We start from the raw sequence: 25,759 nt of genomic DNA, 5'->3' as shown, positions 1-25,759 counted from the left end.
AAGCCTCTTCAAAAAGGCGACAAGCTCCTGTAAAGCAACTAAGTATCGTCCTCCGGAGGACGTCAAAGAGTGGATAGCGGTCCGCGTTGGCTTTGTCCAATGCGTTTCGAACGTTGTCCTCGGGTTCATGTTTGGAGAAAACAATGAGCGACCTCGATAGGTTGGTAAATTTTTGTAGCCAAGTACAAGTAATTCAAGGGTACCAACTACTTGCAACTCCCATCACAAGTCCCACCCCTCTTTAAAAAAAAAAACAGCAACAACGTTTCATTTTTTTTAACGCTTTCTCGGAGATGGAGGATCAGGCTTTCTTGCAGCTATCAACATGCCATCCTAATCAAATTTGATAACACGTTATGACATTTGAATTGGATGTTTTTATATGCAAAGGGCTCCAATATTCTTTTTGATTTATGGGTTTCTTTTGCTGAGGCGACTTTTATGGCAATCTGTATTTTATAAATCTGCTCCAGTCTGTAGGTCTCGCTACAAGTTTTGCACGAGAACATGTTTTGTGCGACATTGTTTTTCAGCTCGAGGATGGAAGAAATTGCACACCACTAAAATTTTTTCGCATCCTTATTCATCCCTTATTTGTTGCGGCACCAGTGAATCGGGGTTATTTAGTGGAACTTAATAAGAAAGCACGTAAAGCTATGCTGCCTGCGAGAACCAGCAGCGAAAGCAGACCAGCAGACGACAGCGGCAAAACAACCTTCTCTTGGAGCTTCTCGGCGTTGCCACCATGCGGCGTCGATATCGCTGGAGCCGGCAATTTTGGAAGATATTGTAAAGCCTTACGACTGAGAACCATCATCTGGTCAATGACAAACAAATGGATTGTAGTACTAATTTGCTTTTCGGTACTGGTATAGCAAAAATGTAGTGAAGGTTTTTTTTTTCTTTATTTTTCTGAAAAGTTAATTTTTATACAAGTGGACGTTCTACAGGAATGGGTTCTCAAGATACGATTTGGAGATAGAAATTTCCCAGCTTTCATTTTATATTTTTGTACCACGATTGGAATCTTGCTTGTGTTACTGAAACCATAACTTTTTTTATTTAATTTTTAACTGGAGTGGTTATTTTACATGTAACAACTCTGCAAAACAAACTGCATCTCTAAGTTGGTAATGCAAACTATCTTACCACAAGGGGTATATCAAACATTTCCTACCAGAATACCGATATTAACTAGCCCACCGTAGAAGTACTGACGGAGTACGCCAAAGAGGCAGACTTTTCGGCACCGCAGCAAGAGTAAAACACAAGACAACTCGGGCAAGAAATAAAGCACAGCGAGGCTTTGCACTTTATTCGAACGGTGAACTTTGGCATTTCCTTAAATGACGATGATATAAACAGACTCAAAAATAATAAGAAGGCAGTGAGGACCGAAGTACATGTTACCAAGATACAACTAATGCCACAATTCTCTGGGGGGGTAAAAGTTGCACGGGACAGAACTTTGCTTCGAGAGCACAAACTGGCCTGGCTCTTCTAAGAAGTAAAAAAGAAGGGAGCCAACAATGTGGATAACACAAAAAAGCTGCTCTTATCCATTCATAAAACTCGGAAGATCATTGACACGGGCACACAACCAAACATACATTCGTGGCCACACGCGTTCCAGCAAATGAATGTAGTATATACGGGTGTTTTCCACAGGTATTCCAAAAACAAAAATGAAAAGGGTAAATTGAGAACAGCTGATGGATACCTTCGGAGTCGGCAGTCGCGTGAGAAAACTCTGTCACCTGCCGTGGACGTAGTTCACGTGCGCAACACAATTCAAACAAACAAATGCAGGAACGCTCAAATGTTGGTCCTCTCATTTGTTGGTCGTGTCCTGGAACTTGTTCTTCTTGTCGAGAATCTTCATGAGCTCCTTGGACATGAAGTACGGCTTCTCTTCCGAGCCGTCGTGTCGCTCACAGTCTTCCACTGCGTTGAGGAGTTAAAAGCGGATCTTTTTCAGAGCGTGAACCCGCTAAACCTAGCACTAATCACTGATAAAGCAGCAAATATTTTCTTCCGAGTATAGTTGGGCACTAGTTCAACAGGTTTCAGTACAAATCAACATTGCCAGTGTCCCTTCAAGAGGAACTTGCGTAGACGTGAAGAACCTTTTTTGTGTTTTTTATTTAAAGAGAATCCAACTAAAAATGGGTGACCCCTGCTAAAAGTTTACTAAACAGGTTAAATTTGCTCCTGTGGTCACATCCCTCTTAAAGAGCAACTCCGCTTCATTTTTGGTTTTGAAAAAACAATGCAGTCCTCTTCAGTATCGCCTAGGAAGACCACACGTCAAATATTACGCCACAGTTCTGTATAAATGTTTCTTAAATGGTCAAGCAAACTTTGCAACTCGCCAAGTTGCCCAAATCGGCTGACTCGAACGGGCGAATTCAGGCGCAACCAACAGCGCAGTCAAGGCTACGGCATGGGCGGAGCCAACATTGAGCTAAACGTCATCATCATGGCCCCCTTTTGCTTGTTTTTACTTCTCCGATCGAGCGTAGCGCATGACGTCAGCAACGTTGCCTCTCGGCGCTCAGCGGTGTCCACGTGACTGGCGTACGCGCCTGCGCAGCGCGCTTCTTGGGAGCAGACCAACCGCCGTTACCGCCATCTTCCGCGTCACAACCACCGTCGTCGTCTCACCGTTTGTGATTATTGCCTCTCGGAGTTTCGTCCACACTATGGACACCACGTGCGCAGAGTCGCAGACTTATGCCGCAGTTGTGCAGACGTCGTCGAATGCTGTAGACGCCAAAACGTGGCAAAGAGTGCGGTGCAGACGACACTCGCGCCTGCCGCACGCCCGCCCCCGTCCCGCCCGTCTTTGGGCCGAGGATCACGTGACATCTCGTACCACGTGATGGTCATGTACTTGGCGGCCCGAGGCCAATGTTGCCGGACGGAGCCGAAGTTTCGGTTTCGATTTCCGCTCGTGTTTAAAATTAGATTTAAAAATATATATCCCATTTTTCGCGAAGCAAACGACGTAGTGTCTTTTACTTGGGCTTTTTAATTCGAAATCACTCATTATCTCGAAATCTTCGGTATTGAGCGGAGTTGCCCTTTAAGAGTCTCTCATAACACAGTTCAACTTGCTCACACACGTTCAAAAAAATGTAAACAATGCTTTGTGAAAAAAAAAAAAAAAAGCATTGCAACTGTTTAGTTTTGAAAGTGTCGCAGTTGGTTTTGTGAAACGAGAGGTTGTACTGGTGACCACCCTAAGTGAGGAAAAAAACGGCGACTTCTTTAGAGTGGTCTGGCTTGAACGAGAGAGACATTGCGGTCTTCGAAGTTGGACCATGTCTGTGTCGACCAACTGTGAGCACATGGTTGCGAGCTCATCGTTTTACTTAAAATATGGTGAGCTTCTGCACAGCATAAAGATTGGTGGACACATTTGCGCTAGAGTGTAATCAACTATGTTGCAACCACTTATGGTTGCTTACGATGAAAGAGCACGCTTGGGCCATCTATTGAAGAACGCTGAAACATTTCTCAACTGTGTCATTCTTTCACCATGTTTTAAGAAATTCTGATAATGTTATAAGCTACCATTTCTCATAAATAGTGCATAGGTTTTAGCTCGCAACTACTGCCAAAGCTGCGGTTCAGTTATACAGAGATCGAAAGCGTTTTGAGACACGGTGCTCGATAGATGACACTGCAGTGTGCTGACTCATGGTAAGCGGGTTGAAATGCATTTTATCACAATCAGATGCAAATATGAGAACCAGCCTTATGCATCATACTTATATAAACTGAAGAGACTCTTTAAAAGGTAATGTGTCAACTCAGACAAGAAACACCAGGGCACCAGGGCACCAGGGTTCTCCCCAGGAATTTCTGAAGGGTGGACGTTACCGGAGGGGGGAGGGGGAGGGGGGGGGGGCGCATTTGTTTATTTGCTTGTTTTTTTGGTTCGTCGCCATCTGTTTATTGCCTTGCCCCCCCCCCCCCCCCCCCCCCTCGGGCACTGCCAGCGGCGCGCCGCTGAGATAGAGAAAGAAAAACAAAAGAAAAAGAAACACGGCGAGCGCCCGTGCTCTTTGTTTGAAGCAGTGTGGCAGTGGCGGCAGTCAGCGATGCAATAGCGAATGATAACTTGGCGATGCGCGGACCTGCTCAATACGACGGCGACGGTCTGCAGCCATGTGCGCAGGCGAAATCGCATCGTCATCCCGCAACATAAAAAAAAAAATGTAAATACTTCAGCGGTGGGCGGTCAGTCAGAGCGGTGGGCGGCAAAGCCACTACCGTCCACCGTCGGGAGAACCCTAATAAACACTTTTCAAAATCTGACGTGTTGACTCAGACAAACAACTCTCTTCCAATATCTAAAGTATGAAGCTTGCACCGAGGCTGCAACGTTGCAGTTTGGGTCCTCCCTAGCTATTATAATAGCTAGGCAGTTACTGAAGAATGGACTTACGGAAACAAAGGAACAGCGTGTCCACTGCCATCCCGTAGACGCTGAAAAAGCTCGAAGCAATGATGTAGGCACCCACTGAAATCGTCTGTTAGGAAAGGAAAAAGAAGAAACCCTTCGGTTGCGCAAGATCAGAAAGTACACAAGCATCTCTTATTGCATATTTTCATGCCCCCGTTTCATAACTTCTGGTTCGAGGTTCCATGCACCGCAGGATTTTCCTGCATTGCGGATTGGGCCGGTATAGACCTTTCACCAAATTATTCAAGCACCAGGGAGAATGCTGGGAATGTAGGCACGTGTGCTGCATGCACTGACATTATCTGTATGAAAGAGTCAAAGTAACTAACCAAAATAAGGTGTTGACGAATGCACATGTGAAGTGCCCTTTATTTTAGATTTTTGCTTTGGATCAGTTACTGCTGTAAACACTAGCACGTAGAGCCCGTGTAACTACACACGCAGCATGTACCTCGGTGCTTGGGTAATTTAGCAAAAGGATCTATTCACACTAGAATACAGTTGGATCTGTATGCCACTCTCTCCTTCTGAAATTGTTTAACACAAACTTTTACGCGAGTGTTTGAAACAATACATATGTATCCCGAGAATCGGGCAAACGTGCATGCGGCACATGCAGCATTGAGACTTGACACACCAACTGCGGAATGCCATCTGGCTAAAGGGCATTCAAACTGCCCATGCAACGTGAAGACAGATACCAAAGTTCCTTACCAGAACAGGCAGCATGTAGTAGTTAAGCTCAGGGACGTGTCCATTCAGAAAGTCAACCTTGCGAGTGAACACAAAGAAGGTGGGAATGGCTGCAAGAAGAGGAAAGAAGAGAGGGTCATGTGCATCTTGAGGGTCACGCTCGGTCGGCTGTGTCCATGTATGTATCCACATTTATGATGCCTTTTGAGTAGGGTTGAGGAAAACATTCGAATAGTAGTTTTAAATAATACGCTATTCAATATTCACTTTGAGATGAACTGCAATATTCCTACTTTTCGAAACGTTGATTGCGGCAGAGTAGCCCTGTGAAGCACGCTTCTTACCAAGCATTCGTGCACTGCGGAGAAGCAACACCTGCAGACCTCGCTTCGCCGCAGCGCACCCAAGTGCTTACTAGGAGAAAAAACACACCCTCAAAGCTGGATGCTGCAAGCATATGCCCGGTGTAATTTAAAAAGAAACAAGCTTTGTGAAAGTTGATACCTACATCGCGGTAAAATTTTCTAAATTAAACTGCAGCTCCTACGCAAGAGTATGTGTTAGGCAGCGATTGCTTGGCAGCCCACTTTCATCATTCGTGCTTGTTTTTGTTTTTTCGAATTCGAGATTTAAGAAAGGATACATGGATCTAGCAAGCAGATATATAAATCCCTCTGAATAGGCATATCTGGGCACCTCTATAGGTTTTATTTTATGTCAAATTCGTTGTTTATTTGCCACCCCAATGTAGGCAGTGGCCTCTCTGAGGCCATAGCTCAGAAGTACAGCTGCATTAAAAATAAGTGAGCTTTGATGCGTAAGCTTAGGAACAACCTTCAAACCTTGTTTTGTTCTATACAGTGTGCAAGTTTGTTTGCTTCTTTTGCAGGGGCTGTAATGACTTCAGAACGCCGAGCTCCGATTGGCTCCGATTAAAAGATAGTGGGTGGAACTTAAAACAAGCTGCCTTGAGGTCTATCCACAATCCTCTAATCAGAGCTAATCAGAACTTGGCGTTCTGATGTCAGCACAACCCCTGCAGAAAAGCAGACAAACTTGTGCTCCAGATTTGTTCCGTGCTTGTCTCTTGCAGCGCTTTCTCTGCATGAACATTCAAAAGTTTAGCCGGAGTTTTGCTTAAGCATGGTGCAATGGTAGTGAAAGGTTCGGAAAAACTATCCGACATTGGATCAGAAAATATTCGGCCATAACCTCCATTTATTTGAATTTGCTTCAAACTCAAAATCCACTATTGACACGTGCCTACTTTTGGGCATTGATTTATTTATTGATACTGTTAGCCCTATCACAGGGCCATTACAGGAGTGGAAGGTACAAACGATAAAAAGCAAAAAGATACAAGGTGAAAATACACACAGTTCTCGCATTTCGCTTGGTTTCATAAAAACGATACCTTTCGGCACATTAGCCGAAAGGTATCATCTTGACAATCACTGGGCTCCGACGGGGCCCTACGACTGCGAAGCTTACCGACAATGCCGACGATGACGAGCTTGCCAACGAGGAGCAGCAGGTCAGTGACCTTGTCGAGCACGACCACCCGCACCACGTTGCGCATGAGCAACTTAAACGCCTCCTTGGCAGAGGTGCAGAAGTTCTTCCCGTAGATGGCGATCTAGGGAGACGCCACGAGACCAATCGTCAGGGGGCGCGCTAAGAATCTGCAATCCACTGCACCACATCCTCCGGCGTTCAATGGACCCTTTTCAGAGGTCTATCGAGTGACACCGGCGACTGCAATATGTTAAGCATTGCTTCCTGTGTGAAGCGTGCGATTGGGCCCAAGTTCACATTGAGATCTGATGCAGCATTTGTGTCTGATTCATGCTTAAAACGCATGCCCAAATATGGCAGCCTCCACTGCCTGTTTCGATTTGGATGAGCACCGTACCGGCGTGCGGTTGTGGGTCACTACTGAGTGATGCACATTAAAAACCCCAGGCTGGCAGTGGTACTCCACTAGCTAAATATATCATCTACAACCTAAACCAGTGCCGCCGCACCTCAAAGGCAGATTGACTTTATGCTGTATAAACATTAACATCAATTTTTTTTTTTTGGCAGCCTCGGACAACTGATTTAGCAACTAGTGGAGTGCACACGCTTTTGAAAAGAGTGTTAAGGCCCGTTCACACTCTTGCGACTGCTTGCGACCTCTTAAACCTGGGTTCCTTAAAACTTCTTAAACCAGAGAACACACTGGCGCCATCTATTGGGAAGCAGTGTAAACTCGGCGGTCCGGCATATTTTTTTTTATTTCTCGCGCAATATCCTTTCTTTTTTGGCTCGAAAAACTTTTGTCAATGTTATAAACGAGCCTTTCTATGGGTATTACGCACATTTGACCTCGGAAACCCCGCAAAACTTTCGCTTTTGTGAAATGCAGTTCTAGGGTCACCGCATAGATGGCGCCACAATGTCAGTGTGCTCCCTCATTCTAGAAACATTTAAGAAGTTGTAAGAGATCTCGTCTCTCTCAGTCTTACTCGGTCGCAAGAGTGTGAACGGGCCTTTAGGTGGACTTCTGTGCAGCATGGTCACAGGGTGCAAGGAAGAAAAGCTGTGCATGTGTGTGAAATGTAGGAACTAAAGAGCTAGAGAAAATGCTGTGTCAAGAGTCACCAACTAAGCAATGAAATCCTAGGCAGTTCTGCCAACCACTGCCGTTTCTGCGTTGAATGCCTGGATGTTCGCTACAGAAACTATACCTATGTTAAAACAATGATGAATAATGCTGGTTCATCATTGTTCATTATCACCCTTGCATGGAAAGTGTCTGAAAGTGGCAAATATTCACCATGATGTATGCATTTTTGTTGATGAACTTGAGGAATTTTTCCAAGCACCAAAAGCAGCACTTGCAACATCTGCAACGGGAAGCATACAGAGATCATTTTGCTTTTACAAATAGATTCTGAAGGCAACTACTCTTCACATACTGGCACATATTACGATAGAAATAGCAAAGAACATGCAGATGAGCGGTTGACACATTGACATATTATGGGGCATTATTGGGGTACATATTACGAGTGCATTCAACAAAACTAGTAAGATCCAATTCAAATCTCAATTGCCCTTTGGAGCCTTGTAACAACTGATAGGCGATACAGTCTGAGCTCATTATAAAAGACCTGGTTACAACAGACATTTGGCTATAACATACAGATTTGTGAAGTTGGGTTGGTTTTCCTCTATTCTCCATTAACTCCCCCCAACTAACTTCATATCTGCATACAACATACTCCTTTTACAATAAACCAAAATCTTGGTCAAAATCAGGGTTTGTTATAACGAGCTTAGACTGTACATTAGCGAAGGAACCGGTAGAAAAAATTGCTAATTCCGTAGAGAAATTTGCTAAAAGGTTTGACCACAGGGTAGCTTACCTGAGCAGGCATTTTGTGAACTGGTTGTCATATTTCTTCAGCTTGGCGTCCACATATTCGAGCACAATCCGTATGCACCTCACAATAGTCAGAATCAGGGAGCCAAAAGCAACAGAACCCAGATGATACCTAAAAAAAGATGAAAGAAATATAACAGATAAAGAAATGTAAGCTTTCTTGTTTTCATTCAAACCAGATTTAAAAAATAAAGAAAAGCTAAAAATAATTGAAGAATTTTTTAGGAATAACATCACCGGCTGTGGAGGACATTAGGACAAAAGTGTAGCTAGAGGATGAGCAAGCTAATTACCTGAAATTGTTTAATTATTTGTTTAAGTACTCATTAAACTGGCTCGTCCCATTATCATGGCGGGTCGATTTCATTATTTAAAGTTCTTTTTTCAATAAAAGCTGCGTTGAATAAAAACAAACAGTCCATATACCAAATCGTCAATGCATGGTAATAGCTCTGCTAAATGGAAAGTAATGTCACAACAGACTTTCATAAAAAAAAAAGTGCAAGTATTTATACATTTAACAGATGTTATTTGAAAACACCTTGGCTACTGTATCAATCCAAGCTTATATCCTATTACATCTACACAAAGTTTGTTCACAGGATCCAGTTTGACCCGGTGTAGCGATTGTCAGAGAGTACACATGTCTCGGTTCAGGCCGAACCCACCTCAGTCGGTGAAAGATTAGGCACTCTTGAGTAAGGCTTTAGCAAGGCTTTGAAGGCTCCTGCAAAACTTATTTGAGCACCCCTTGTAGCACGCACGGTTCTCCGAACATCCTGAGGATATCCCAATGTTCCAGAGACATCCTTTGGACATTCACAGGAAATCTGTGCTGCCTGGGGTAGGGCTTAAGTAGGATTCCACGTTTTCAACACAAACCCCAAGAAGTAATCAATTCCCGAGCTGGCTTTATCAAAAATGAGGGAAACTAAAAAAAAAAAAAAGAACTAATTGGAGCTGTATTTAAGTAGCAAAAAATGCAAGCTTTAACGGAAGAAATGTTTGTCTATAGCTTAATTTAGTGTTTAGCCAAAACCCAAAAAAGTTCAGTGTGCACTGAACTGTCTGTGAGGCTGCTCCTTTCTTCAGGAAACATACCCCTTATCTAGTTTTCTTCTCTATTCCCATATCCTGGCTTATCCCCTTATTTTGCTTCCTTTCCTATCTACTCAGTTTGCTTCCCTCATCCCCTTAGTTTCCTTCCCTTATAAACTTATCTTGTTTTCTTCCCTATCCCCTTATCTCATTTCCTTCCCTTATCTACTTAGTCTGTTTCCTTCCCTTGTCTTCTTATTTGGTTCCTTTTCTTATCCCCTTACTCTGTTTCCTTCCCTTATTCCTTCATTTTGTTTCCACCCCTTATCCCCTTATTTTGTTTCCTTTCCTTATCCCCTCATTTTGCTTCCTTTCATTACCTCTTTATTATGTTTCCTTCTCTAATCCTCTTATTAGTTTTCCTTCCCTTATTCCTTTATTTTGTTTCTTTATCCCCCTTATCTCATTCATTTCCTTTCCTTATCCCCTTAGTTTGTTTCCTTTCCTATCCCCTTATCTCATTTTCTTCCCTCATCCCCTTATTTTGTTTCCTTCCCTTATTTCTTTCAAAGCACAGTTCTTGGGCGCCCGGTTCTGGCTTGAGTGGCGTTGCCGTCAGTGTAATTGTGCGTTGCATTATGGGACGTTTTCCATAATGACGTCACACGTGATGTCACGAGGGTCACTAGGGCCATGAGTGACATCACTAAGGTCACTTGTGACCTTCACTGTAACGTCACTTCACTCGTGACCTTCTGTGACCTTAACTCGTGAAGGTCACAACCTTCACGAGGCCTTCACAAGGGAGGAAGGGGAGGAGGAGGAGAGGGTATGGGAAGAAAAGGATACCCTCCCCTCCTCCTCCTCAAGAGCTGCGCTGTAATTCGGCATTACAGGGAATTGTAAACGTCTTTCATTTTTTGCTTCCCTCCTCTATCCCTTTATTTTGTTTCCTTCCCTTAACGGCACTAGAAAGTTTTCCAAGTATTTGAGTGAAGCACGTGTTCATTGAAGGTTGAGGAATCCCCAAGTCTACATGCTGTTTCAACACAAGCCCCGATAAATGCAAAATTTTTTTGACACCGAAAATATGCACCGGAAAACACCGAACATATGGGGGAAATACGCCCCAGAAGCGCAGAGCCCTGGGGAGTATGAGTCACCTGAGGGTGAGGCAGAGTCCGTTGAGCACGGCGAAGAAAGGCACGTCCTGCGGCTTGCGGAAGGCCCAGTAGTAGGAGGCGAAGGCGGCCGCCAGTGCCACCTGTCCCAGCCCCACGATGAAGAACATGCCCCAGATGAGGCCGATGACGTTGTAGATCTGCGCCCTCGACAGGTGCTGGTTCGTGATGTACTGCGCAAACTGGCACTTGAGTCCATCGATCGTGCTCGTCTTGTTCACATCCTGCGAGAGAGGCGTCTTCTCAGGTCGCTGGCATACTAGATTCCACTGCACACCCTTCACAAGCAGGTTTTCACCTTACTGACTCGAAGTCTGCCTTATAGTTTAAACTTGTTTTTAGGTTTGGTATATCATAAATCAGAAAACAGCAAGATGAAGACTTTCAAAGGTTGTGTGCCATATGAGATTTTCTAATTGCCAATAACTACAAGGATTCACCTTTAATTATCAGTGAAAAAATTCTAACATCTAATCACTTTCTTTTGAATATCCTGCAGCACAACTATTACTGGTATTGGAGACTGGGTGTTTCAAATCAACACCATAGTTTTCACTTCCCTACTGATTACTTCTTACTTAGTTTACTTCTTATATATTTTTCTTTCCCTGCTGATCTAAACTGCCGTGTGAAGTTTAAAATTCATTGTAGGTGTTTCATTGCACTTCTCTTAATTTGTTTGTTTGTACCGTTGATTGCCGGCTGACCTGCACCAAGAACATTATGTGGAGAGCGCAGACTTCGTCAGATTCTGCAGCCTCCTTGCCTCCGCCTTCTCTTCCCAATATATATCTCCAAAGAAAAATTCAATAAATTCAAATTCAAATTGGGAAATGAAACAATACAAAGTCTTCTAAAGAATGTGTAGATCTTTTAATTGGCAAGAAGTACACCAACTCATTTCAAATTGTCACTGAGAGAATTTCAACATGTGGTATAATGTTTTAGGATCACGGTAAATTGTAAGAATGGTTTGTTGCACTCTATGAATTGCACAATACATAGATATATATACTTTCCGCCAGAGTTCTCGATAGGAGTATCTTAAAGAAGTGGGGCAGAAACGTTTGCCATATACAAGTTGCAGTGCTCATGAAAGTTATAATTAGAGATACAATAGTAAGGGTGCAGGCGAGCTGGTGGATGTTAACCATGTTGAATATACCTGAGACTGGGGTAGAAAAAACATGAAAGTCGAAGAAACAGAACGGGACAGGACGACGTCTCAAACTCAGCTCTGTTTTTGTTTCTTCGACTTTTATGTTTTTTTCTACCCCAGTCTCAAGTATATTCAACATGGTTATAATTAGAGTTCCCCGTTTTCTGTGTTTATCTTTTTTTTATTTTTGGGGTATTTTTTGGGGGCTTATTTTTTCTTACATATTACGTTTTTTGGGTAAATTGGTTAGAACTTAACCAATTTACACAAAAAACAGCGAATCTATGAAAAATAAAATACTCCCCCCCCCATCCAAAAAAATACCCCCAAATCCGAGGCAACAAAAACAAAAAAAGAAACACCGAAAACACGGTATTTTAGTTATAATACATGGATTATCAAATTGGACTTGTTGAAGGATGGGGGTTCCTCAGAGTACTCATATAGGCTCCCAGAGCTCCCAAATTTCCTTGGCTGCCCCTGCCCCTTAGTGAAGCGTTTTTCCAGTTTACACACTACTTAAGCAGATCTGAGCCACCCACTGATGCATAACTAAGAGCCAAACGCTCACTGGTATGCACATTTTTGTTTACATGGTCGGCATGTTTACTGCTTTACGGTATCCATGCAGAAATTGCTTATCATTAAAGGAAACAAAGGTTGATTAAGGTAGAAATGTTTGCGAACTCCTGCTATAAAGTATAGCAACAAAAATAAGATTACATTGGTGTGTAACACCAAACGTCTGTGTGTGAGAATTTCATCACAATCGGACGAGAAGTATGCAAAATATTTCAAGGCCAGCATCTTACCACAAGTGTTTCGACAGAACCACCACACACACTTTTGTATCAACTTTTGGCTCAAGTAAGCGATTCTCGGAGTTGGTGCAACTACTATGCCCCTTTACAAAAATGACAGCCAGTGATTTCAATATATCTCCGTTTCGTCATACTCAAGATGCGGACATTTGAATTCCTTGGCGCGACCCTCACCTCGAAGGTGCAGTCCTTGGTGGTCATGGATTCATTTCCAGCAGTCATGTTCATGTACTTGTAGTCCGCCTTGCCGCTAGACGCGAGGTACCTGACGACGTCGTTGTTAAGGGCATCAACTTTTCAGATTATACTTATTTTGTTGAAGTGACTGGCTAATTTAATAAATTTTTAAGTGATTAATTAGTGTCAGAGTCCACCAACCCAAAACGAGAACATATTACATACACGGCATGAAAATAAATAATAAAAAAAACACCCATTAATGGAACGGGCCACCAATATAGTCATCAAAATACCAATAGACTAAAAAAAGAAACTACTTCAAAAGCTTTAATACTGGTACGATATTCACAAAATAAAAATACTGATAGACTCGTAAAACAAAATTCCTGGCAATTAATTTTTTTTTAAAAAGAAGACCCTGACTGCACTTTTGAGACTTTCCTATTTTCCTTAGCCTTGAAAAAAAAAGAGCATTCAAAACAATGAATAGCCACTTGCCATTTAACAGTAATTAGTAGCAATATACAGGGTGGCTACAGTGTATCCTATGCAGTAAAATAAGCTGCAAAACAAGGCACCTATATGTCGAAAGCTTTAACTTTCAATGAATGTGCATTGAGGTGGCAAGTTTTACATTGTGAAATTTCAAGGTCTAGTTTTCCTCCTTCAAAAAATGAGACCAACAAACTTGGCCAAATCAATGGCGAATGTGTTCGCAGACGATCGAGTTAGCAATGAATGTAACTTGTGGCAAGCACCATTTACCGAAAAGCGCAGCAAGCAGACAATGCAGTTTGTTGTCTGCTCGCTGTGCATATCGGTAGATGGCACCGCAAGCTAAATTCATGGCTAGCTCAGTCGTCTGTGAACACACCCGTCCCTGACCATGGCAAGTTTGTTTGTCTTAATTTTTTACAGGAAGAGAACTATGCCTTAAAATTTCACAAGGTAAAACAGAGTTCTGCAATGCACATTTGGTGAAAGTTCAAGCTTTTATGTGCAGGAGCAGATTTTTTTAGTCTCGTTTTAGAGCAGGATCTGGCCACACTATACAAGGTTTCTACACAAGCAACAACAAGTATCAATACTAGTTGAAACTCAAAACTGCTAAGAAACTATACATGATTAGAAGGAAATGAAAACTGAAACACGACATATTGTGCCTCATCGTAAGTATATTTTTCTAGGTTGTTTTGATTCTTGGCAATGTTGTGTTGTAATTGTGACTTGCTAACTTATTATTATAATTAACTGGCGACCTGGCTCGAATGTTTAGTTCGGTGCCCTCCAGCGACAGAGTATGGTTGAGTAGCAACATTCACCAGATCAATTGCACGAAAAGGATACACAGCCACGGATCCCCAGAAAACAAATAGCAGCAGGTGAAGCAGATAGGGAAGCAGTGGGAAGAACAGAGCAGATGGCATCAGTGCCACGGCCCTGCAATAAAACGTGAAGAGCACAAATAAAAATGAACAAGAAAACAAAATTGAAAATTTTGCCCAGCCCTATTTACAACGTTAAGAACAACACTTCTAACAAAAATACAAGAGCCTTTGGGAGAAAAACTTTACCTCTGTTCTGAAACCTATTAGTGGAGAAGGAGAGAGAAGAGAGAAGACAGAAACAATGAAAGCAGCAACATAGTAAGTATGTTCTTAATCGTGCTTAAAACGTTTCTGTTCAAATGTACACTCAGAGTGACAGTATACAACTTTCCAGCGCTTATCACTCCGGCAAAAAATGCCGAATCACTGGGCTGTGGATGCATGTGCAACATCAAATATTCCACAGAAGAACTCGGAAAAAGTGCATTGTACAGCCCACTGGACAAAAATGGCCTCACACAGAAGTCGATTAGTGAAATGATCTATAAGTAGCACTAGCACTGCTAGATGCAAGGCATTCTACAAAAGGTGCTCCTTGGAAGGTCTGGATCAATTGTCTACACATCAATCATCTCGGAGGTTCCTCAAGCGATTGCTTTTTGGACTTTGTTCGGTCAGCTTATGCTGCCTTTGCAGTTTTCGAAGCAAACCATGGCTGTTTAACATTTCAGCTTGCTCGAATTTCTTCTGTAGGGACTTAAAACGTGTCAAACTTCCAGGCATTTTTTCTTGCAATGCTCATACACTGGGGAGACAAGCTTTACGGACACATCTTACGTTCACTCCGCTACTGTCAAGAAGACAAAAAAAAGTACAAAAATTAAGAAAATCAATGCCGAGTTGTTGCTTTCTTCAAGAAATGTTTTTTTTTTTTTTTTAAATTAGAATATGTGTGAATAAGCACAGCCTTGAAAGGTGGTTGAGTTGCACGAATGCCAACAGGAGAGCGAGCAGTGCTCAACACACACACTGTGCCTCGAGCACATCCCCGACTGGCCTGCTTACTGCGTCACGAAATGTGGTCCCTCGACTTCTGCCTCGCGACGTCATAAGAGCGTTATACAATTGCCTGCTGCGATCTCGCCAGCGGCACGGCAGCAGAGAAGGAGTCGGAGGCAGGCGCCCATTTTGCTGTAGCTCAGTCTCCACGCATTTATTCACAGAAACTTCGTTCACGGAAACTTCCTTGGCTACAAGTTGGGACGCCGCGACGACGGTGTTCGTCCTCTTCGCCGGAAATTTCGCGATTAGGATTGCAACATCCGACAGCATGACACGCCAGCTTTTGCGACGTCATTTGTTGACACTTTGGGATCGCTTACGATAAGTGGACAATATGGGACGCTCAGCGCACCAGTGAGAAATGCCTTTTAGCTACTGCAGCACAAATTATCACAATTTCTGCTGCAGTGTTCTGGGGCCTGGTCTCTCCGAATTGAAACTATGAAATTCCATAGGGGCTTGAATGACCTGGCCTTTTGTGGGGAAAAAACCCCACCTTTTTAATGCCATAGAAATCGAGACTTACCTGCTGGCTTCCTTGATCAGAGCAATTGCAATGACAATCCGCTTCCGCAGGAAAATCAGGAGAATGAGTAGAATGAGCAAAATGACTGCCGAGACGATGCCTGCATTAGAAAGGACGGGAAAATGGTAGAACATCAACAATGTTTAAGTACAGTCGCGAGCCTGAATAAAAAGGAACTTTCATAATTTTTGTTGCAATTACAATTTCATCTTGAAAAGGGTGAAGCTGGCCTCCCTGACACATCCTATCAGTATCATAGATGGGCTAATGAAACTTGTACCAGCTATTTTCCTTATCGAGCTAAAGAATAAAAAAAATTTAAGTCCATTTGCCATTAGCTTGCGAGTCACATTTTCTGAGCATTGGAAGTGCACTCAAGACTTTAAAAAATATAATGAAATGTCCTGTCATGACAATAGCAGGACATGGTGCACGCTCTTACAGGGAGCACTAGAATGCATGCTTCAAGCCACAAGAATGCTGGAATAGTTTCAATTTGCGTCAGAACAGTTCTGTACATGTGCACGGACAAAAACTATAAGCAAAATAAACTGAGAAATTTATTTAAAGAAAATAGAGTGTGCCTACACCTCCAGCAACCAAAGCCAAAGTTTTGATATTCAAGGTGGCTGCTGTATTATTAGCCGCCCATAAAGCAAAAGTGATGATCCCCCAAATATTGCAAATGACATGTTTTGCAACAACTCAAATTTTTCCAAATTTTGCATGGAGCCCAAAACGAATCCTAGCGATCGTAAAAATTTTTTTCCATAAAGTTAATCTGTTGCGTGGAAATTTTGCCAGATTCTCAGAACACTTAATTAAGCCCATTTATGCTCAGCACTCTGCAGCACAGCACTTAATTTTTTTTTTTTTTTTTTTAACTTCTGATGCAAAGCAGTTTATTTCTTGCTAGCTCGGCTTCAGGACACCATAGTAGAAAATATAAATAAACCGTGAAGAAACAACCTAGATCTATGCAATTTCAGCAATGGCATAGGCAATACAAGCTGGCAACCTTTCCTTTGACAACTTAGAGGCAAAGTTCAAATTCAGGCAAATTCAATAAATAAAGTTGTTCCATAATTGCTAAAATATAACGAAAGTTCTGGCGGGTTCTAGGGCAGCCGATGAGGCAAGAGTGGACGAGCGGCCAAGTTGAGCAATTTATTCCAGCTTTTTATTTTTCAGTCTAGCAACAAAAAGAATTTCGTTTGGCCTCCTAGCAAGGTGGGTCATCTTTCGGGATATCGTGACTGTTTCGCAAATTCTGAAATTCGTCAAATCTTCTCCAAATTTTAAAAGCCGTTAGTGATCCCCTCAATTAATACACTTGCTTTGATGGGAAAGACGGACGAACGAACGGGCGCATGGCAGACCACACTCACCCAGGAAGAGCCAGGTGTTTTTGTTTGCCGTGTAGGCACGCAGGTTCTGGGTGAAGGAGATCGAGACGTCAAAGTCCTGCACGAGATTGCCTCCACTGCTGTCCGAGCCCTTCCTCAGCTCCACGTACTTGCTGAAGCTGTAGTATGAGCCTGCAATGTGTAGGAGACGGGGAGCCAAAAACATGTACTGCTTGCTTCCTGCCTTGACTTTGAGGAGAGACCCATCTTCCAGAGCATTGAAAATTGCGGCAGATGTGTTCCGCTGTATTGTGCAGTGTAATGAAACTTTGAAACCATATTAATTTATTTAAATTTCCTCGGGGCCATAGAGGCATTACGAGGCAAATGAGTGCAACGAAAGATGACAAGAAAAAAACAAAAGGCAGTAATATGCTTCGATTATTGTGGCTGAAAACAGTACAAAGCGTTAAAAGCATTTTTAAATGACTGATCATGAACAATAGATAAGACACCAGGCAGGAGGTAATTCCACCCTGGGAAAGTTGTTTTTGGCAAAATGAAGCTCGAAAACAACTACCGTAAAATACTATGGAAGCGCACACTATTAAAATTTCCCGAACTCGGAAATTCCGCAAAATATACATTTAGCGCCTGTGCACCCTCTCCAAAGCACTAGCTTCAGCCGAAAATACTCACCCCGTTTCGGCGACCACGAAGCCGCCAGCGCCATATCTAGACATGGACAAGCGCCCATGTCTAGATTAACCCAGTTTTCAGTGAAAGAGAGGTGGGTGCTTCACCGGTAGGTGGGTACCTTACAACTAATATTTTGCTGGTTCTTTGTGTACATTAATGTGCCTAAAAATGTGATGCAGTGCTAAGCATCTAGCTTGGCACTGCCTTACATTCCATTACCACTGCCTTTGCCATGATGGTAAGAGAAAGAGAATATTTTTATATTTCTTTTCTAATTTGCCATATTTTAGAATAAATTGACCTGACTGTCAATTTGTGAGACGAGAGATACTAGCTGAGGATTATACAGCAATTTCTGCGTAATCAATGTTATTTTTTTAATCATAACAGCACACATTAACAATTGATAAATAATTGTATTATGTTTTATAAACACAAAGAGTTTACTGTGAATGCAAGTTAGCTAGTAAAGCAAGTAATTCATAGCATCTCTAAGCAAAATAAAACCGGCTACAGTGCAGAAGAATTCGGTTAGAAGTCCATTCAGGAACCGAATGTGACATAACTAAGTTACAGTTACAGCGAGTGTTGGTGATTGCTATGCAAGGACACCAGAAGACAAGGAGGCGACATACCAAAGGAGAACAGCACAATCAGGCAGAGGATGCTCAGCCAAACCATGATGGTGGCCAGCCAGCGCATGAGAACAATCCACAGGAAGGCAACTACCATGGCAGCCAGCAGTCCACTACAGAAAGCGTACAGCACAACTTTTGTCACAGCACCTAGAGTTACTACACCCGGTCAAACTAACGAAAATAATATGCAAAAAAAATGGCAACATTAGGTACAGGACATTGTCACATGAGTGGCAGAGTTGGCAGCGCGTGTGACCCAGCCCCATTTGGAGGCACAGGGTTTGAACCCCGCCAACAGGGTTTTTCCTTTTAAAGGGACATGCACCAGGGAAAAACATTTTTTTTTATTATTTAAGATAACTGAATGAAATTTTCACAGCTTATAGTGCTTTAACTCCTTTTCATAGGTCTAGAGTTAGTTTTGAGATAGCTTGTTTTTTTATGTTCTAGATACTATGCACACATAGAAAAAAAACATTTTTGCACAAACATGGTGCATTGCAACACACTCAAAAAGGGCCTAGTAAAATAGACTAATTTGCTCCTTTTAAACCACTGAGTGCAAGGAAGAACAAAAACAATGCGTGCGAGACCTATTTTATTTTAATTGCAAAAACACTATTTTCAAAGGCTTTTTCATTTTAAAATTTGTTTTCCCACATATACAAAAAATACATTCTAGCCAAACCTTGATATTTGCATTCTACATATTCTAAACCATGTGCAGGCCAAATGTGATAGTGATAGGGCAATATTACAAACAAAAATTCTTGCCAGCAAACTGCAAAGATGCCCCAAAATCACATAAAGAGAAAAATGTATTTGAATGTTACCATAGGTGTGTAGCGATACTTTTTCGTTGTGAGAAACAGATTTTTTTGTAAATAATCTTTCGTGAAAAATTGAAGCTACTGAAGACTGCGATAAAAATGAGATGGCTAGGACCTACTTCTCATCATAAATGTGATGACGGGAGATGTCACAATTTGAAGAACTGCGCACGCGAAAATTGCTCAAATTTATGCCGTTCTAGGCCGGGAGCTTTTCAAACATGTACTTGACTAATTTCACGGTCGTATCCGGTTCTCATTATTTTTACACATCAAATATGAACATTTAAAGATATAAACCCCAAAATAACTTTTCTTTTGCCACAATATTGCCGTTTTTCGACCCCCATATCCTCTTAACATTTGCTGCTCTACTGAAAAGTCTCAGCTCAATCTCGGCCGTTATCATGTGTTCCAGTTTAGAACCTTCAGAACACAGAATACGCATAAAAGCAGCCCTTGCATACTGCATCAGGTTAACCTAGGCTTCTGGCAGCGTTCATTCCTGTTGAGTCACACTGATATCAATGCCTGCAACTTTGGTTAATGCACCTCAAGCACTTGAAGGTTAACAATAACATGCACGGTAGAGACAACCCTCATCTCTACGAAGAAGTGCCTGAGAAAACAATTTAAAGGTCTTCAAGAAATTTAGGCATCCACAAGCCGTCATGATGGTACGTGTGTCAATCTTGGCTTGTTTTTTAATACTTGAGCAATATGAAAAATGTCACCAAGTGTTGGTCTGTTGACAATAACAACAGTAGTTACTGTTCCACTGTTGGAGTTGAGAAGCTTTACTCTGTATCACTTGAGGTGCAAGCACAGCAGAAGCTATGTGAGTGAGCTCTAAGCTTTCAGCATCCCTGCCAGAGCATGTGTGCTTATGCAGTGCAAGCGTCATTGAAGACAGCGTGTTTGTGCCGGTAACTTTGGCTTTGCTCGCACAAAAACGGGAGGAGAGTATAAAGCAAGGGCAATTATGCCTGGTGGTCTTACTATTGTGAGAACCATAGCAACAGCTCTGGACGCACAATTGCAACACTGCCGAGTTGTTTCGTATTCCTGCTGCATCCAGCTATTATATATAGGGGGGAATCTTAACACAATTGACAGCAGTGTCAGTAGTGCAAGATCTTTTGTTGCTGAGTGAAAGCCAATTTAACTTGGTATATTTTCAACCTAGACACATTTTTCATTGACACGTTAGCCCGTTAACTTCCTTCAACAATGGCATATACACTTCACATTGTTTTATACCACAGTGAATTAGGGTGACCACCTTCCTGCTAATGAAATGCAGGACACACTGAATGGGGGGTAAGAGAAGAATGGTATTATCGCAACTGTGGCAATAACAAAAAAGAAAAACTATTAGAGGAAATTTATTAACACGCACACCACGAAATCTGGCTCTGCTAGTGCAATTAACATCCTGTGTTGCCCGAACGCATATTACACAGCTGTGAACTGTATTGTGGCAATTAAAACTAAAACAATTTTCACCACCAGTGATATATATATATTTTTTTTTAGTTTTTAGGCCAAATTTATTAAATGTGTTTAAGTTGAAAACCCAAAAACTGACTGCAGCAAAACTCAATGCATCAAAAAGAAATTAAAAAAACAATATATATTTTTTGGTTTATTGTTTTTTCTGGATGCTTACGTTTACCAACATGCTTCCTACACAAATTTAGATCTCCATGTTTTTTTTTCTTGTTTTTTTTAGACCGTTGTGATTTGTAGATTATTTGCCTTGTGTGGTAGAGCTTCACGAAAAAAAAAAAGAAAAGAATGTTCCACAGCAACCTTTTTGCATTGGCACAGCTTGATTTGAAATTACAATAACTTATTTTTCAACTTATAAAGAGCAATTTTTTCTTGCAATATTTTTCCAACAAGGGGAGAGGTGCAGCAGCGCATGCACGTCAGATCTCCTGCAAGAACGACAATTGCTTCCCGCAATGCTTGAACAGAAAATGGCGTACCATTGCAATTCACGCAATTACCAGCGACCTCCACGCTTCCCCATGCCAGGTTGTTCAACAGCTCCACAAGTTAAATTGTACCTTAAAAGAACCTGTCACAACCACGAGTGTATACCTTGGTGCCACTGCTATACTTCAAAGGCATTCTTGCTGCTTAAGCAAGCATACACTCAAATCTCCTGTCAGAAAGCTAAGTTTTCATTGGTGGGAGCAGCTCTAGAGACAAGAAAAAAAAATCTCCTCAAAAACAGAAAAAAGACTATCTCCTGGCACTCTCCAATTTCTTTTTGGAGGCCTCAAAAATGTGGCTGGTAAAGTTCATCTAAAATAGTGACAAAAGCTACTAGTTCCAATCGGAAGAAGAAGTCATGACCCCTTCATATGCTAGACAACAGCCCGATTTATAGTCTAGAACGCATCATACCTTTTTTTGCACACAAGCCACCCAAAATGCAGTTTTGAACGCTGCTAAAACACGCGAGTGTGTGAATGTCCCCCGACGATATGAAACTGTTCCCGAAGAGGAACTCACATGAGCATGAGCGGCCATGCAGTCTTGAAGTCTTGGAAGGCCAGCTCGCCGGCATCCTTCGCACTGGACAATCCGGCCAAAACCCTGCAAAGGTGCAGCAGAAAGGAATTGGTAAGGATCTTTGAGGTGGAGTAATTGCGTTGTGTGCGTGCTAGGTGGTGGGAAGTTAGCCCCAATGTGCATCTGGTGTCTTCGAGGCACTTAAACAAGCCTCTACAAGAAAACATATGTAATGCTATAACTTATATTCCATTCACCCCCAGGCTGATAGCAATGCTGTATCTGTAGGAATTTCTTTCGGGAGGGGGGGGGTTGGGTCAAACTGCAGGTGTATCTGAAGCCCCATGAGCCTCCCCCCTGGCTACGCCTCTGGGTGATAGCACTGTGGAAAGCTACGCACTCGTTGGGCCAGTCATACCGCAACATTTTGCCACATGACCACACTCTCACCTATACCCACGTGTAGAGAATGGGGTCGTGTGATGAAAGGGAGGAGGGCAACTGGTCCAGCAAATGTGCAGCTCCCACCACACTGTCAACATTGCTGTGACTGGAGTATAGTGAATATAGGTAGGGTTTTAGAAGTTTCACCTAGCAGTAGTCTCGAACGACTCTTAAAATAACCGAAACATTACAAATATTACTCCCATTTTAAAGGTTTGTTAAGGGGGGACACTACCCAGAAAAACCAATTTCTGCAAAAAACGTAGATTTTCAAAAATGTAATATTTACATCCACCAACATCTAGAGAGTCTTCTCAGAAAGTTTCATTAGTTTACACTATATAGTTAATTTTTTATAAATTATTTTCGGTTCACCAATGCTAAGGAAAAGGTAGAGGTTGGAGCAATTTGAACACATTTTTCTCCATCCCACTTTTTGGCATACATTTCACTTTAGGAATACTATTGTTTTGTGATTATGTAACCTGGATTCATTTTTATGAGTTTTTCTGGTGTGAAATTTTAAGGGGAAGATAGCTATGAGCTTGTATTTTTTTTATTTCTGCCATTTTTCATGCTCAAGAACTAAAATTTTGGACAAAAGGTGGAAAACTAAAAAAACATTATTTGTGTTTATGTGGCTTTTTTGTAATGAAAGATGGCAAAATATAGAAGCATAGCTTCATAGCTATCTGCTCTGAACTGTCCCAAAGCAATATAACACCTAAAACCGACAAATTTTTAAGTAATTTCAAATGATAGTTTTCCTACGCAGACACGCCCACTTTCATCTTTGAACATTCGCAATTCTTTATGTACTTCACCCAGGTTAACAAAATTTGGCAGAAATGTTCTCAACATGAACAGAAACAAGCCTTGTAAATTCCATTTAAATCAGACAAGTGGTCCAAAAATTGACTTTTTTGGGTAGTGTCTCCCCTTAAGGGTGTTTCTATCTGCATTTTTATGCCTCTAACTCAATCCATGTGCTTCAGTAAGGCTCAGAAAAGATTTTGTACATATGCAGTTCCCACCTATGTATATAAAATGCAATTCAAGAAAAAAGATGGCAAATTTAATATACAAAGTGCAAATACAAGTTTCCTATAAAAAATTTTCAAAGCAACTCAGGTTCTCCTTTGCCCCCCCTTTTTTTTTTGGCACATATCTAGAATATGTGTAACTTATCTGTTTAAGCCATAGGAAACCATATGCTGGATTAGCCAGAATATGGTTTCCTATGCAAAAACCCTCCAACATTGAAATTTCGAAAAGTAGATCCAAACTTAAAATTACTTTTAATTCTGCTGAGTGTAAGCACTGGTTGTATGTATTTGCCATAGGTGCCTTGTTTCAGCAAAACGTGATGACTCATAATTATAAGTTATTTTGTCCTTAATAGTCAAGAGCACAGCTTCAGAAGTATCAACAGGCCCACTTTTTAGAAATATACATAAGGTTAGAGGGACACTAACACCCCCCCAAAATTTTTTTTAATATATTTTTTGTTAGGCGGTTTAATATGGTGTCAGAAGACCATCCAATCAATATTTTGCTACAGCGTCACATATATCTAAAAAAAAAAAAAAACGCAAACTGCTTGAAATTAAAATCGAAACTGGGCTGGGGAGGAAGAAGAAATATACAGGAGGAGAATGTTACCAAAAATCAAGTAGTTCTGCTATTTTTTTTTTTTCAATCAACGTGTTTGCAGTTTTTTAGAAGCCACAAAAAATGGGTATCATATTTATTTTTATTTCTAATACTGATTGTGTGCCTTCGATGACCCACGACCTTGATTATCTTTGGTGGTTGTGTCTAAACCATAGAAAACGGCACATAACCACAGAGAATAGAGTAAGCGTGACTCAAACCGGCCAAATCTCGATTGGCAGTTTTTGGGCAGAAAGAAAACGAATTTCGAACCGCAAATTGTGCTTTGGGTACTTGGGCTCTCATATGTCATGAACAAACAAAAACCTTGGCGAGCGTAAATACCCCGTCAGTGTCCCTTTAACAATCTGTAGCCCACTGACAAAGGGCATACTTGAGTGCAATACTGAGTTACCTCCTGCAAAAACGAAAGTGCAACAGAATTACATACCACCTTGCTGAAGTGCTATGGCACAAAAATAATTAAAAGGACACAAGGAAGTTCTAGCACCATATAGCATAAACAAGAAACTGGTCTTGGTGCTGACATTCAAAACTAGTTATAGTCTTACTGATACACACACAAACACTGCAGATTGCTATTGTCATTTAAGAGAAAACTGATTTTGTGGCCCCTGAAAAAGCTTCCCCCACCATTTCACCCAAAAACCGTGAGTAGTGCAATTTCTGGACTCTGCAGCAAAGCACAAGGCGTAGTCGAAGATGCCCAGAAACCATTAAAGAACATGCTTAGGCTGGTTTCACCATGCACGGCAAATATACCATAGTAGAAGCTTGTGTGTGAAGAATTCAGGGGGATGTGTTTGGTCATTCACAACACTTACATTTCTGTGTAGCCTCTGTATAACGGAACAAAATATGAGGAGAGTAATTATATTGTGAAGCATTGAGCAGATTTCTAATAGCTAAACAAATAAAACTAAACACTCAATGAGCTTTGAACTCTCACATAAGAGGGGATTTTAGCACAAGAAAATATGATACAGTAAGCATAATTAAACCACAAATGTGCTAAGAACTTGAAATTTTCAAAAAAACAAACCTGAAATTTGGTATTTGTGTACTGTAATTTTGTTAGAAAGTCATTAGCACTGAATTTTCATCCCTATAGAACTATCCAATAATAGCATGGCATTTTAAATAAAATTTTCAATAGATATATGCATTGCGGCTGGAGAAAAGAAGCTTGCTGACCTGTGAACTTCGGAATCATTATACCTAAGTACTCACTCAAATATCAAAAATTAGCCCAATAGTCTAGGGTGCCATGCTTTTGGATGATTCAATAGGGATTCGAAATGCACTTGCCAGTAAAAATACTGTGAAGTATGATTTATTCTAGCAACTCCAAACAGGTTGCACACAGTATGATTTGTTTGGAAAACTAGGATTAGTGCTCGTGGCTTTGTTTCTGTTGCACCGGAGGAGCTGCCTGGGTGGTTCACTATGTTTCCGGTCTAGTTCCAAAAATCAGATAAGGTCAGTGATTCAATTCAATCTAACTACCGTAAAATACCAGGGAAGAACCCATCTCACTTTCACCGAAAACTTGGTTAATCCATACATGGGCGCTTGTTCGGTCTAGTCGGTAATCAGGATGGCGGTCAACATAGAGCTTTGAAGGCAGGGTGAATGGAATCAGAGAAAGCACATTCATTTTCACATAATAAATGATGGGGGGACACAAGTACCTACTCAACGTCGGTGAACTCAGAAAGT

The 25,759-nt window shown here is 41.6% G+C and overlaps 1 protein-coding gene across 2 annotated transcripts in view; it reads right to left on the bottom strand.

The window, feature by feature from the left end:
* Positions 1 to 1,277: 1,277 nt before the first annotated feature.
* The window catches only part of LOC8025703 (choline transporter-like protein 4), a 647,806-nt gene continuing 623,324 nt past the window's right edge, over positions 1,278 to 25,759 (bottom strand). For both annotated transcript variants that reach the window (XM_042292600.1, XM_029976939.3), the window contains exons 9-21: positions 21,923 to 22,006; positions 18,567 to 18,679; positions 17,275 to 17,424; positions 15,887 to 15,986; positions 14,318 to 14,410; positions 12,965 to 13,055; positions 10,793 to 11,034; positions 8,575 to 8,703; positions 7,983 to 8,052; positions 6,656 to 6,800; positions 5,186 to 5,274; positions 4,454 to 4,538; positions 1,278 to 1,944 (exon numbers count right to left, since the gene is read on the bottom strand). In XM_042292600.1, coding sequence (XP_042148534.1) covers positions 1,832 to 1,944; positions 4,454 to 4,538; positions 5,186 to 5,274; positions 6,656 to 6,800; positions 7,983 to 8,052; positions 8,575 to 8,703; positions 10,793 to 11,034; positions 12,965 to 13,055; positions 14,318 to 14,410; positions 15,887 to 15,986; positions 17,275 to 17,424; positions 18,567 to 18,679; positions 21,923 to 22,006 — 1,504 coding nt within the window. In that variant the 3' untranslated portion in view covers positions 1,278 to 1,831. The remainder of the gene's footprint in view (positions 1,945 to 4,453; positions 4,539 to 5,185; positions 5,275 to 6,655; positions 6,801 to 7,982; positions 8,053 to 8,574; positions 8,704 to 10,792; positions 11,035 to 12,964; positions 13,056 to 14,317; positions 14,411 to 15,886; positions 15,987 to 17,274; positions 17,425 to 18,566; positions 18,680 to 21,922; positions 22,007 to 25,759) is intronic.

The sequence above is a fragment of the Ixodes scapularis genome, unplaced genomic scaffold (assembly GCF_016920785.2).
Source record: "Ixodes scapularis isolate PalLabHiFi unplaced genomic scaffold, ASM1692078v2 PGA_scaffold3__209_contigs__length_174095766, whole genome shotgun sequence".
NCBI classification, from domain to species: Eukaryota; Metazoa; Arthropoda; class Arachnida; order Ixodida; family Ixodidae; genus Ixodes; species Ixodes scapularis.
The sequence above is the reverse complement of the archived record's forward strand: the minus strand, read 5'-3'. Positions and strand labels throughout refer to the sequence as shown.